General features: G+C 32.0%; 1 protein-coding gene across 1 annotated transcript in view; it reads right to left on the bottom strand.

Moving 5' to 3' along the window:
- LOC117182675 (transcription factor Sox-21-B-like) overlaps positions 1-7,364 on the bottom strand; it is a 23,732-nt gene extending 16,368 nt beyond the window's left edge. The window contains exon 1 of the mRNA XM_033375779.1: positions 7,162-7,364. Coding sequence (XP_033231670.1) covers positions 7,162-7,364 — 203 coding nt within the window. The remainder of the gene's footprint in view (positions 1-7,161) is intronic.
- Positions 7,365-14,700: the final 7,336 nt, after the last annotated feature.

Below are 14,700 nucleotides of genomic sequence, written 5' to 3'. Positions count from 1 at the left end.
CCTACAAAATCATCGCAGGAGGCTTCAACCATCGTATTAAATTATTTGAATTAACTTATAACATTCTAATCTCATCAGTCACTTGACTTAGTCCGTGGCTATGATGTATAACCGTGTTTACCCGAGTAAAAGTTTAATAAAAACACTAAATAATAATAAAATATCCTTAAGGCGAACTTGCACTAAACTGTTCCAATCTGGACAAACCTGCAAGCTCGTCTCAAAGTTGTTGTTATTATTAATAATAATATTATTATTATTATTTAAAATTAAGTATACTATATTCACATCTTCACTTACAGTTTCTTCATATTTCTTTCTTTGCGAACAAATACTTTATGAATATTTTCTATGCACGCTTCTTCCATTTATTTAAAACTGATTTCAAAGCGTAAAAGTTTGATAAAAAATGTCTAGTGATTTTAGTTACTAAAAAATGATCGGTAAGTCTGATCTACAAAATGAGAAACTTTCAACCAAACCTATCGAAGGGTTTCTGAGAGAAAAAATGCATTAAAATAAGGATTTTTATATTAAAATACAAGTCAAAATTGAAGCTTTGACGCGCATTTGTCGAAAAACTGTCCATTTTTCTTTTAAATTTTTGCTCTGCAGGTTCGAAAATACAAAAAATTTTTTTTTAGAATTTTTCACAAACAGTCATTTGTTGTACATTCAGTGCAGAGTCCTTTCAATGATGTGCATTATATTGTGTCAAATATTAAATATTCTCATTTCTTGGAAACAAGTATTTTATTAAATAAAAAATGTTATTACGAAAGGCAAGAAATCTGACCAAAAACATCTGATGCCAAAAATATTTTAATTTGTTGAGTGATGAAATTAGAAAATTTTTGAGATGGAATTAAAAGGTTTTGTTTTGAACCACTAGAATATATTTTTTACACAAACATAATTATATCAATGCAAGATTAAATGAAGTTGGTCGCAAAAGTATAAGATTTGATGCAAAAAGATTTATTTTGAGACAAATTAAATTGATTTTAATCTTAAATTTAACTGGATTTCCATTTGTGTCACGAAGCATTCTTCTGATGCAATAGGAAATTCATCTGAGTGGCTTCGTAGATGATCTCGGTGAGATATGTCTTTTTCATAATAATAATTTAAGATTTAAGAAAGATCATATAGATGTTTGCAAACAGAAAATTAAAAAAATGGTTAAATAAATCATTAATACATCATCTATTTGGAATCTGGTACATGGGTAAACCTCCCTGGATTCATTTTAAAAATTGTTTAAATGCCAATTAACATAAATCATATGCCTAAAACATTAGAAAAGAATTGCGAGACGAATAGAAAGCTGAAAAATGAAAGATTTAAATGTTAATATGATTGATCTGAGTTCATGTTCTTTGACAGAAATACCCGGCAGAACTGCTTTAATTTATTTTTAGATCTACTTTCTTGCATTTTGAAAAATAATAAAGCAAAATTTAAGGGCCATTCACAAAATATGTGATACATTTTTCACGAACCTTACCCCTCCCCCCTTCGTGATGCTTTTTCCATTGCCAACTAACGTATTACGTATTTTGTGAAGGACTTCTTGAATTATGATTCTCAATTAGTTTGGCGTTTCTGAAACTAGTGGAATTTACAGCATTCTTTAAATAGAAACTCAATTTATTAATTTTAGGATACTCATCTTTGAATGGCTGCTAGTCTGAAATAATAAGTTCTTATTAAGTTATTAACAAAAGAATAGTGAAAGATCCCGTGCAGAAATTTCTTCATTTTTCCTTATTTGAATTTGGGAGTCGATGGGGTCCCTATCATAATATCTTATCTAGAAAAAACTGGTTGGGGCCCCTATCGAAATATCTAGTACAGAAAAACTGGTTGGGGCCCTTATAGAAATATCTAGCATAGAAAAAACTGGTTGGGGTCTCTATCAGGATATCTAGTCTAGAAAAAACTGATGGGTGCCCTATCAGGTTCTAGTGAAGAATTTCGTGCCTCGTATAGGTATGACAAATATATCTTATCCTGTTTTTTTTAAAGAAAAAAATTCCGCCTTTATGAGAAACTGTAAATGTTCAGAAAAAATTACACTTTCTGTTATTGCAAAAAGTTTTAAAGTAGTCTACAACGGGAAAAAAACGAAATATTACAAGAAGAAAAATTTCAATCGATTAAAATTATTTATTTAAAAATTGTTTTATTGATATGCCTGTTAACAGTTCGTATATTTTACCTGGACATAACGTCGTATAATAATAAATATTTAATTAGAAAAAGTGAATTCAACATTTTTTGATATGTAGGTTATGAGTATGGCTTTTTCATCGACTACCAACTCGAAGTTTTAGCGTAATAGTTAAGATTCCCGACTGCTAGGTGATAGATGTAGGTATAGATGTAGGTTTTCGATACTTCAGAGTGTTAGAAATTTTATTTTTAATATAATATTTAGAAATGTAATATATGTATTCACTCTAAATAGGGCTATTAATATTTAAAGTCAAAATACTCGCAATAAATTAATATTTATTTTTTAAATACCTTTTCTGTCATATAAACTAAATATTCAACAATTAAATATTCATCAAGTAAGAGAAAGAGTCTAGGCGGGGCCTTACTAATCATCGGGCGATAAAAGGGCACTCTCGTTAGGGCCTGCTCAGAAGTTCTAGCTAGTACCTGGCTAATACTAAACCCCGATCGGAATTTCTACATGGGATGTAGTGTTAATTAGCAATAAGTTGCGCTTAAATTTTTTAAACTTTTTTTTCGGTAAATACAAAGGGCTTCCGATTATCCAAGGAACGGCACTCACAACTGCAATGTGTGTTGCAAGGTCTCCTGCTATGAGTGAGGTTGCTTCATTATTTGGAAAGCCCTTTGTAATTACCGAAAAACAATATGATGTGTAAAAACTTAGGCGCAACTTTTTGCTCATTGACACTACTTACACCATTTTCAGAAGTCAAAAATGTGAAAAATGCTTTAAGAATTATCTCCGTACGCCGTTAAGTTTCAGAGATGACATCTCGCTACTCTTTTGTTATTTGCCTAATAACAAATACAGTGAAACTCTTCTATAGTGCGGATTTTGGGACTGAAGATGGGTGGCAATTGACAAGTTATAGCCTGCTCCGCTTTTGTTTGTTCACGCCTGAGTGCTCGCTTGAGTGACAACCGCAGACCCCGCGTATCTCCTGTTACGCCTACCTGCGGCCCATTGTCGATTTTCGAAAGTGCTATTGAAGGGTTTTACTGGCATCATTTCTAACTAGAGTTTATAACTGTGCACAGAAAGGATCAAAGAAATTCACATATTTTTCGCAATTTATTTTCAAGAAATAATTTCGCAGTTCAAAGTTGAGTATTCTGAAATGATGGTAAGATAATGGTACTTTTTAAACTTTACTCATGAGGAAATAATTGCTTATCGACTGAGAATTTCAAGACTCTGTATCAATATAGTCAAGCCTGTAGTCTGCAACATGTACTTTGACCCATATTTTTAGAATAATTTTTGGCTGAGATTTTCATACTATGGTCTCTACAAAATTTGAGGCCTCTATACTTTGTGGACAGGTAATACGGATTTCTTGTTGGCTTTTGAGCTAAGTGAACTAAATAAATTCGTAACAGTGATTAAATATTCAGGTTCCGCAATAAAGACACTCTCTATAAATACCACCCCATTCTCCTGATATCTACCCCAGCTTAGAGAAGCACGCCCTTAGCTTTAGTAACAATGTACAATATTATGAACTGCGTAGTCCCCCTTTCGCTACGCAGGCTCTGATACACCCCAACGTAATAATTTCATTCAAGTGTTCGTAACTAAAGAGCAATTAACCGTGGCGAATGTTCGGTGTTATAGAGATAAATATCTACTTTACTCAGAAAATAACCTACTATTATTATTATAAAAAATGTAAATAATAAGAAGATGATCGAATTACGACAAATACATCTGTATGCACAGAGAGGTCTTGAGGGCAACTTTGGCTTACGGTTTTAATAAAAGTCCCCTGATTATGAATATTAGAGTGGGTTACAAATAAAAAATTCTGGAATTCGAAATCACTGCATCGCGGAAAAGTAACGTATTGAGATCCTAGAAAAGTATAATTAACTTGGAATCGATAAATATGCATCTTCGTTACCCGCAATCGAAAACAATGTTTCAAGAATGCTTAAAAATGTCTTGTTTACAGAGTTTTTGCATTTTCTTGAGTTTCAATTTTTTTCATTTTTTGCAGGTCAGGAAAGTCTTTCTAATTGTTTGCACCCTTCAAAAAAAAAACAATTCATATTTAATTAACCCTTTTTCGGAAAAATTCTTAACACCTGTGTAAATAGGAGAAGAATTTTTTCAGACGCTGGAAAACGATTCAGTGACAAAAGTGAACTGAAAAAAATGCCAAGCACTAGGAATCGAAGTTGGAAATACAGCGATTTTTTAAATTCTGATTCTTTTACTTGATGAAATTATCTTTATAACTTATGCTTTAAATCTTTTCTGAGCATTTGTAGACTTTATTAGCATTGAAATAAATTAGAAACAAAATCAACAATACCTAGCATACAAAGTTTGAATTAGGGAAAACTTTCAAAATTTGGTATTTAATAAAATTTTTTCCCTGTGTATTTCTATCATAACAAATCCCACAATATACTCAACAAAAAAGTTTAAATTACAATTTATAAAGATAATTTTATTTAATGCCAAAATCGGAATTAAACAAATTTGCCGTGTTTCTAACTGAGATTCCTGGGGTTTGGCGATTATTTTTGTAGTGCTTTTTAATCACTAGTCACTATCACTTAAGAGCTAGAAAATACTCTTCTCCCGTTTATACAGATGGTGAAAGTTTTTTAAAAAAGGAAAACCAAAAAAGTGGAAAGACTTTTCTGAGATCCAGGAATTAAACAAATTAAAACTCAAGCAAACTTAAAAAGTCCCCAAACAAGACTCTTCAAACACAACGCTACTTTTTTGCGTTGTAGCGATCTCGAAAATCAGAATTTTTTAGTTTAGATTGAAAAGTTCGTTAATTCCTTGAAGAGGTATTTTTTTTAAATATATTATTTATGAAAAAAAAATTTACAAGGTTCAAACAGAGATAACATTTTTATTTTCTGTTGACACTTTTTTGACAATTGACCGTTTTCAAGTCCTATTAGATCGGAAAATTCCTTTTTTCTCTGTGAATACTTGTTTTGAAAAGAAATGTCACTTTTTCCGACATTTTTTAGTCCGATAGATGTTCAGATATCTATCTGAAACTGTATTAATTTTAGTATGAATCTAATTGTTTACAACGCTGTAACTTGAAAACAGTTAATACAAAAAAAAAAGTGCAAACAGAAAAAAATTATTACCTTGGTTCAAACTTTAAGTTTTATTCCCGAAAATATTTTACAGCATATTTTTCCATAAATAATGTATTTAAAAAAAAAACTTGTTTATACTTTTCTCAATATTTTATTATTTTTAAATTAATGCAGAATTATTACTAGTAGCTGGATTATAATTTTGGTCAAAGTTTGTTAATATTAGGAGCTTATTAAAAATAATAATATATTTATAACGTGAATATATTTTATTTGAAATCAAGAAGTTCACAAATAGTAAGTGAAAACTCCTGAATTCATAATACTACTGTCTAGTCGTTTGTAATTTCCCGTACATGTAACTTATTTCCAGCTTGTTTGAATTATGAAAATTCACACACTGCTTTTATAATAAGAGTATAAATGTTCGTTATCAAGATTCTAAATTAAAATTATGAACAAAAAAATTAATCAACTAATATTATTTGAATGAAACAAATTATATCTTTGATAGAATTATAATTTTAGAATTAAACAATGACGCGCTTGAATCAAAAACGTTTTATTTGAATGAAAGAGATATTTCTTTAAATCAATCGAATATTTGTTTGACCCAGCAGGATAAGAGCACCAATTCTGGGCACCGCTCCCCCAATTGTTGGCACCCTTCTCTGAGTTCATAGATAATACATTTATTCGGCCAGTTTTGCCTCAAGTCGAAGAAAGAATTTTTTGATTAAAAAAAAACATTTTTGTAGTATCAGGATAGAAAATATCCATAAACTTTGACTTTAGACTGATATATATTGATAATTTAATTCAAAATAAAAAATATATAATTTAGATTTTATTCTCTATACGAAAGCGGGTGAGTAAATCCGAAAAAGAACCTATCTGCACAGAATCCAAAAAATGTACTTTCTCCCCTTTGTTATATATTTGTCTAAGTGGCCAAGAAATATCCCTATAAAAAAAGTATAAATTACCATCTAATTGCTAACAGAAATATACACTTTTTCCAAGTTTGAGTCTAATAAATTTTGTTGGAGGGTACTATTAAGAAAAAATACCCCGATAAATTATAGTGTTGTATTACTGATAATGAAGTATAATTTCTGAAATACATAAGTTTATAAGTCATAAAAAGTTATCAAACACTTTTTACTTTAAATTACACTTAAGGGGTACATATGTAAATCCCGTAAAGATGAAAGGCGAAATTCATGAGTGGATTTACAGTGACTAAAAAACGGAACAATGCAACAATTGCAGTCATATTTATTCACTTTATTAATAGTAAGTACTAATAATAAAAATTTTAAACAAAATTTTTAATTGGATCCTCAAAACCATTTTTTGTCATTTCTATTTTTCGGCTCTCAAAAGGAGCCTTCCTCCCTTCATTGTAGTGACTTCTTAGGCCGCAAAAATGGTACAAAAAAAGTTGTATACATCACCAAGTACAGAAATGTAACTTTGAAACTAAATGTGGCTTTAAAAAGTTGAAAATTTTAGAAAAAACCTACATTTTTATTTGGAAACGTGAAAATGGATAAATTTTTTGAAATTATTTATTTACCAACTAGGATTTCTCTTACGCGAAAAAATGAAATATATAATATAATAATAAAATATAATAATAAAATTAAGCAAAAAATCGAAAATTTTATATATGTACCCCCTTAAGGAGACTTGTTTCGTGAACTGAATTTTGAACCCAAACATTTTTTCTTGAAACACTATTTTGACTAATTAATTATTCTTGTCCTAAATCTGAACTTGATCGTAAAACTCAAATTTCGCATTAGATAATTGATTATATAAGTTGCATTTTTTCTCACTAACCTTAATCTTTTTGCCTCGTCAATGAAAGGACGCTTTTCACTTTCACTGAGAAGTTTCCACTCAGCTCCCAATCTTTTGGAAATTTCAGAATTGTGCATTTTTGGATTTTCCTGAGCCATTTTTCGACGTTGTCCTCGCGACCAAACCATGAATGCGTTCATAGGTCTCTTGATATGTTCATTATGAAGTGTTTTTGACGACATTTCGCGAATCAGAAGATCAAAATACTTTTACGCAAGTTTACTTTAATATCACCCTCGAAAACTACTATAAGAACTGTCTCTTTTCACCTTAATCACTCATTCCTATACTTAAAGCAGATTTTAATTGTATTATCTTCTGTCTTAACTATAATCTCTTCTTTTTCGTATTCACTGAGAAAAATCACAGCATAATAGTCTTATGGAACCAATTCTTAGTTTAAACTATTGCACTAAATGTCCAACACTGTCTCACTGCTGAATAATCACTTTTGATGATCAGTCTCTTAAAAAAAAATATATTTTTTTTCATTCCGCGGAAGAACTATTTATCATTGAATTCCCGGGAGGTCCACTTTCTTTCGCGTCCTGGTTTTCTTGACTCTGCTTCATGTTGTCCGAAAAAACCTGAATTAGAAATGGATAATGTTTTAAAGACTGTGATTTATAATTAGTTTAAAAAAATGTCTATGTCTTAAATTTACTCTTCCCAAAAGCTAAATTCATAATCAATCAAACAATCGTTACTTTAAAAAAAAAATCTTTGTACAAAGTACTTTTAAAACAACTTTAAATATTGAGTTCCAGGTATCTTTTTCTTTTGAAAATAAATAAGGAAGCTTAGAATTTTACATACGATGATGATCCCCGAGGTTTTCCAATGAAAATGTCCAGGTTGGAGTCTGGAATCGATTCCTTATTGAAAGAAAGTGAAATCCGAAGAATCCTGGGACGGTCAGTTGCGCGATCTTTGTGAATCGTTTTTTGGGATAAGCGTTGCAAAGATGAAATTTAAAGGACGAGCTTCACGCGTTGTGACAGTGACGTTGTCGGGGTGAAGTGAGAACCTGAGGAAACAACTACGATGGTCCTTAACGGTATCCCGAGGGAGAGACGAGGGAAACTCGAGTGAACCAACCAGACTCGTCCGCCTACTCCCACCACATACCATCCCTAAAGCACATCCACGATTGGCTCTCTTCGAGACATGGCGGGCGACGATGTGATGTATGCAACAGGTGGAAAGTCGCCCTCGGTCCACCTCAGGCATCTTCTAATACCAACTAGGAAAAGCTCACGGATGAGCCAGCAAGTGTGCGGATTATCGCCCTTTCGACATCCTGACCTTAAATGCACAGTTGCATGTATGCGACAAAAGTGATCATAATGGTCCTATTATGTATATTCGTTTTAAAGTCTACACTTAATACTTGGGAGTTTGTAATTGACAGTGTTTGACACATTAACAGTCAAAAGTAACGCGCTAACGTTACCGTTATTGATAAAAAGTAACGCGTCATTTTGCCGGTATAATTTCTTTCATTACATTTTAATACTATACGTAATTTCTGCCTTGTTTTTACATAACTCCGCTAATTCAGAAGCGTGTGAAATTGAAAAAATCGACGAAACCGGTTTGAAATTTCTTTCTCTTAGAAAGCTTAGCGGAAGGAATTAAGCACAAAATTCACTGTTGATTACAGACTTGACCAAAATATTATTAATTATGACAAAAAATTGGTTATAATTTTAGTTACTTTAAGAGTTTAAGTTAACTTACACGAACTTGGAAGCAATAATTCGAATTCAAAAGAACACCGCCAACTTATTGAGTTACAACAGTAATCTTTGAGCGATCAAATTCTCGGGAAATGGTCTTGATAATTCTGAAGAACACCATCCAATCAAATTCTAAAAAATTACTATTAATTATTATTTTAATTACGTTGATATTAAGTTATTTACTAACTAAATATTTGCAATATTTGGAAATTAATAATAACACTAATTTTAAGTAACACTTAGTAACACTAATTGTTTTTATTATCTTTATGCGTATTAATATTTATTATAAGGTTACTCACTAATACAATAAAATATTAGGAAACCGAAAGAAGGAGAGGTAGTTAGGAGAGGCTGGTAGGACGTTGAATGCATGAAAAATATAAAGATAGGATGAAGGTGAATGCAAAAAATGGAGGAAAGGAAAAATGGAAAAGGGCAACTCAACGAAAAAGCACAAGAGAACGTTCAGGGTGGAGAAAGCAGTAAAGGAAGGGAGGGAATGGTAAGATATAAACAGAGAAAGAGGAGGAAGAAAGGGCATAAATGAAGATATCGGGATGGACGAGTTGACGAAGTATTCAAGGGTCTGTTTGGCGATGTGGAAAATAGGATAAAGGGCGGAGGAAGAAGAGCGATTATAAGGCTGAAAAGAAACCAGGCAACAGGGGAGGATGGCATGGAAAGTGAAGCACTAAAATATGGTGGAATAGGTGTAAAAGAAGGGATATGGAGGATTTGCAGTGGTGTGGAGAACAGAAGGATTGTCATAGGAATGGGAGATAAGGCCGTTAGTGTCATTGATTGAAAAAGGAGAGGGCAAAAGGGTGGAGGAAAATGGATGTATCACACTCATTTCGGTCAGATATAAAATTTACGCGGAAGTGCTTAAACCCGGGTAGAAATTATAACTTGGTTCTTAAGAGGCCCTGTCTAGATTTCCTATTTTCTATCGAGGCCCTAAAGTGGCAATCTATCGAAGGCGCAAGTTGTAAGAGGAAACGAAAGCCCATCGCAAAACACAGCAAGATATTAATGGGATTCAAATCGGAAGCGTTTTAAAGTTGAATCCAAAAATGTATTTTTTACATATGGATCAAATTTATCGTAGTTGCACATCTGGGCATCTAGGGGAATGTATCAATTGCAGACTGAATTGTGGCTCATCCCGACAGTTGTGGAGTGCTGAGATGCGCTGTCAGCCACCTGTACAACTGTCGAAGCAACTATTCGCTTTGCGATATCAGACTAAATAATAGTTAATCATGAAATTAATTGAAATAATATCTAACTTATTCTCGACTTTCTTTTATTTAACAGTGCGTACTAATCACTCAGAATAAAATGATTACTTCCTAATGCAACTTCCAAATGTTAGGTTAGTCATGTCCGTCGACATTTAAATTAAAGCCGGCATGTATAAAAAAGTCATGACCGTCTACATATACAATTAGATATTTTCAACCATTAGCTTACTTTACTTTGGTAAATACAGAAAATCTAGAAGAAATTTCTTCGAACTAACAGGCATCAATTTCGATGCATACGGTCACGACTTAGTTTTTACATCCCGGCTTTGGTGGTTTGAATGTCATGTCGGTTTCGACTAACCTAAGATCTGGAAATTGTTCTACGTCAAGTACAATTCTTATTTGAAGACACCAATAGTCACTGGTAAATGGGAGGAAATTAAAATTTAGGTGATTATTATTATAACTTACCTGCTTATCAACATCAATTTCAACGAAATAACGCCCGACAAAATCACACTCAGAAAACATACTTGTTGAAAATAACGAAATTCTGCTAAAAATCGCCAAGTAGGACTGCTAATATAGCACCCGCAAACTTCATTGTAAAATTTAACCAAGTTGTATTGGCTAAAATTTTTTGATTAAAATTAGCAGCCTACTTTGTTACGTTAGCCAACCTCATTCTGTTTGCTGTAGCTAACCTGCTCGGTCACTGTGACCAATGTACATTATTGTCGCAACCGAGTGTCTCTACGACGCCAACTAACCTACTCGGATACAGTAACCAATGTACTTGGCTGTCGCAACCAACTGCATTCTCACTGCATTCATTGTAATAATATTCTATAATAACAATCTAAAAATAATTCTCTTCCTAATAATAATGTTTATTCCTTAAAAATAAGTAATTATGCACTACAAACATCAACTTATTCATTCAAAAATTTTCATGTTAGAAATAATAATTTTTCGATTTAGGGGCATGTGATACTTTGTCGTGTGGTCAATCGGGTACAGTTCAGTAAAAAAAAAGAATTCGGAGATACAATAAAATATCATAACGGACGTCCCTCGACTGTTTTTGAGGCATAATAACAAACAAAGTTTATTGTGCTAAATAAAAATGTTATGCATGTGCATTATTTTGAGGTTAGGGTCGTTTTTAAGCTCTCTCTCTCTCATTCTGATAATGTACATCTCCGTCGTACGGATGATGTCGATAAACACTCTAGAATAATTATGGAAGAGAATTGTAACAAAATACATTTCACATTAACTATTTTTTGACGCGCAACTGAATCCTACCAATCACTACCAAAAAAGAATGGAGTCGAAGCGAAATGACGTTAACAACGATGCTAGCGATAGCCCCTTTCTTAAATGCGCAGACAACGGTCCCTTCAACTGTCCTTACTGCGACACCTGCGCAATTCTGCTAAAATTATATCTCTACTCGGTTAAAAACTCGCAACTCAACTTGGTTCACTATTACCAAGTTCAAAAACACTTGGTTAAAACTTATCAACTTCAATTTGTTAGATCCAGCTACTAAGAATGTTAAAAAAGAACCCAGTAAATTTGATTGATTAAAAACAGACAATATTCTTGAGAAAAAATAACAATCATATTGATTGTGTAAAAAGTGACTAGTTTGCTTGTGAAAATATAACTACTAGGTGCAGCTTGGTTAAAATTTATCACGAAGAATTTGTTTGCTTTTAACCGAGAAAATCGTTTTATTATAGCAAAGAACTACTCATTCGAATTTTGCAGAATGAAACTCGGTTTTGACAACTAAGTAATGTGTTATTTTTTACCATTTGACTGTAACCGTTTTAGCTCGGCTGTGATAGCAACAATCCCATGATTACTTACAACCATTACTCTGTTCTTTTTAAATAATACGTCTTTAACCAAGCTATTTATCCTGCTCGGTTAACGGTTCGTTTTTTCAGTGCATTTTGACAGGTGTCTGCCAGTTTGTAGACGATACTTCACGTTGCTCTGGATGGAAAAAAGCAGTCTCTAAATGATGCTTTTCCCCTAGATTCTCATAATGAATCTGGGTGGCTCAAATTTTTTGCAACTTAATTGAACATCGATTTTGGTGTACTTTGGAGGATCCGCGATTTTCAGTGAAATGTGCATGAAAATGATTTACAATTAAAAACCACACTTCCTAACTACCTCACTTTTATTAATCATTTTTATTAATCTAGCAACGGCATTTCTCGAAAAAAATACTTTTTTTATGTCTCCTTACTATTACGGAAGAATGCTTTTCTAAATTATTTCAGCGATAAAAAGCTATCGAATAATTCTGACAATACCATTACGTATCTCCCAGTTAACAGAATTCTTGTGAATGTGTGAAATAGTTTTTTTATATACTATTATTAATTCTATGCAACAAAGCTTTGCATAAAATTTTTCTTTTTCTTTTAACATTACTAGTTTTTCAACAAGTTTGTCACTGAAATGAAATATTTTAACAATTAGAATGGATCTAAATTAGTATTGGTAAGGAAAAACCTTATTTTATCGACTGCTTCCAGACTATTTATTCGGTAATTTTATCATGACGTTTCGGAATCAGACCGATTTCCTCATCAGATATCTAATATAAAAGTAAAATATGAATCCTTAAATAAAATGGCGTACAAATTTATAATATGATGGTAATTATATGAATAGTAAAAATTACAATACTTTAAGTCATTATGTAGAAGTTTATAAATTGAAATAAAAAAATTTTGAACCGTTAAATAATAAAATTAAGAGGATGACAGGGTGTGTACCCTTCTTCATCATCTTACTGAATGAGTACTCCTTGTAATTAGAACATTGCCAAGTGAATGACGCCTTGGTGCATGCGAAGTAGCACTTCCAAAAGAATCGTAGGCGTAAGTACTGGTCATACTATATAATCAAATATATGTGATTGCATAGAAATAGAGTAACTAAACAATGGTAAGAAATTCGAAGTAGTATATAGTTCACAGATTAAAACGTAGATAGACTATAAGTAGACGCAAAATAGCCGTTAACATAACGAATCTAAAATTATGTTGTAAGAATCGTTGAAAAAAATCTAAATCAGTTACTCTGTTGAGACAGTTTTCGCCTTCTTTTTGAATGAAAACCATTTCAGCAAAGACACGCTTATAAAAATTAGGTTCGACATGTAGGATTCTATATTCATCTATATTCAAATGCTTAGCTATGACTGTGATTTTTATCCACATGGTTGATATTATTTTTATGTTCCTTTATTCTAATTCGTAGGGGGCGTTCTGTTTCTCCTACATAGGTCTTGCCAGAATCATAAGTGATTCTACAAATTACGATACATTGATCTAAAGTGTCTAGTTTATCTTTACCTAATTTAACAAATTTATTTAGCTTGGAATCAACTTTAAACACAGTTTTTATTTTGAATTTATTCAATAGCCTTTTAAAATTTTGAAAAATAGTCCCCAAGAAAGGTATGGATATGATCTCTTGTTTTATATCAATGATTCTATCAAAAGTGTCGTTAAAAGGTTGGTTTTTCTTTAAATCTAACTCAGAAAGTCTTTTTTTAATATGTTTCTGTATCAATTCATTAGGATAATTGTTATACCATTAGTATTTTCTGACAATTTGCAAGTTATCTAAGTGGAAAGTATTACCTGAAATTAGAATAGCGGCATCGACTAGGTTTTTAACAATTCCTATTTTATGTTGAATAGGGTGGTTGGATAAAAAATTCAGAAGTCTTCCAGAATAAGTTCCTTTCCACAACCAATTCGTAATAATAAAGTTATTATCATCTCGGCAAAGTTATAAATTCACAAAATTAATAGACTTTTTGTTTTCAATATCAAACGTAAATTGTAATCTATTATGGTAAGAATTAAAGTGTGAAACTGTCAGATTGAGTTTATTTTTAGGTAGAATAAGAAAGGAAGCGTCTACATAACGAAAATACATCGGAATTTGAAAACCCAATCCTTCCATAAAATTCGTTTCAAGATCTTGCGTAACAATCTCAGCAAGAATTGCGGAAATAGGTGAGCCCATTGGGGTGCCAAACGTCTGTTTCTAAAATTTATTATCAAATTTAAAGTAAGTGGATTCGATTAAGAAAACGATACCCTTCTTAAAGTCATCTATAGGAATTTCTGTATATTTGCTAATGTGATGCCACCTATTCTCTATAGCTTTAATAACCAGATCTAATGGAATGTTTGTGAAGATGTTTGGCATCCCAATGGGGTCACCCATCTCCGCAATTCTTGCTGAGATTGTTATGCAAGATTTTGAAAGGAATGTTATGGAAGGATTGGTTTTTCAAATTCCGGTGCATTTTCGTTATGTAGACGAATCCTTTCTTAACCTATCTAAAGATAAAATCAATCTGACAGTTTCACACTTTAATTCTTACCGCATAATAGATTACAATTTACGTTTGATATTGAAAACAAAAAGTCTATTCATTTTTTGAATTTACAACTTTGCCGAGATGATAATTGATGATTATT

Source organism: Belonocnema kinseyi, chromosome 2 (assembly GCF_010883055.1).
Source record: "Belonocnema kinseyi isolate 2016_QV_RU_SX_M_011 chromosome 2, B_treatae_v1, whole genome shotgun sequence".
NCBI lineage: Eukaryota > Metazoa > Arthropoda > Insecta > Hymenoptera > Cynipidae > Belonocnema > Belonocnema kinseyi.
The sequence above is the reverse complement of the archived record's forward strand: the minus strand, read 5'-3'. Positions and strand labels throughout refer to the sequence as shown.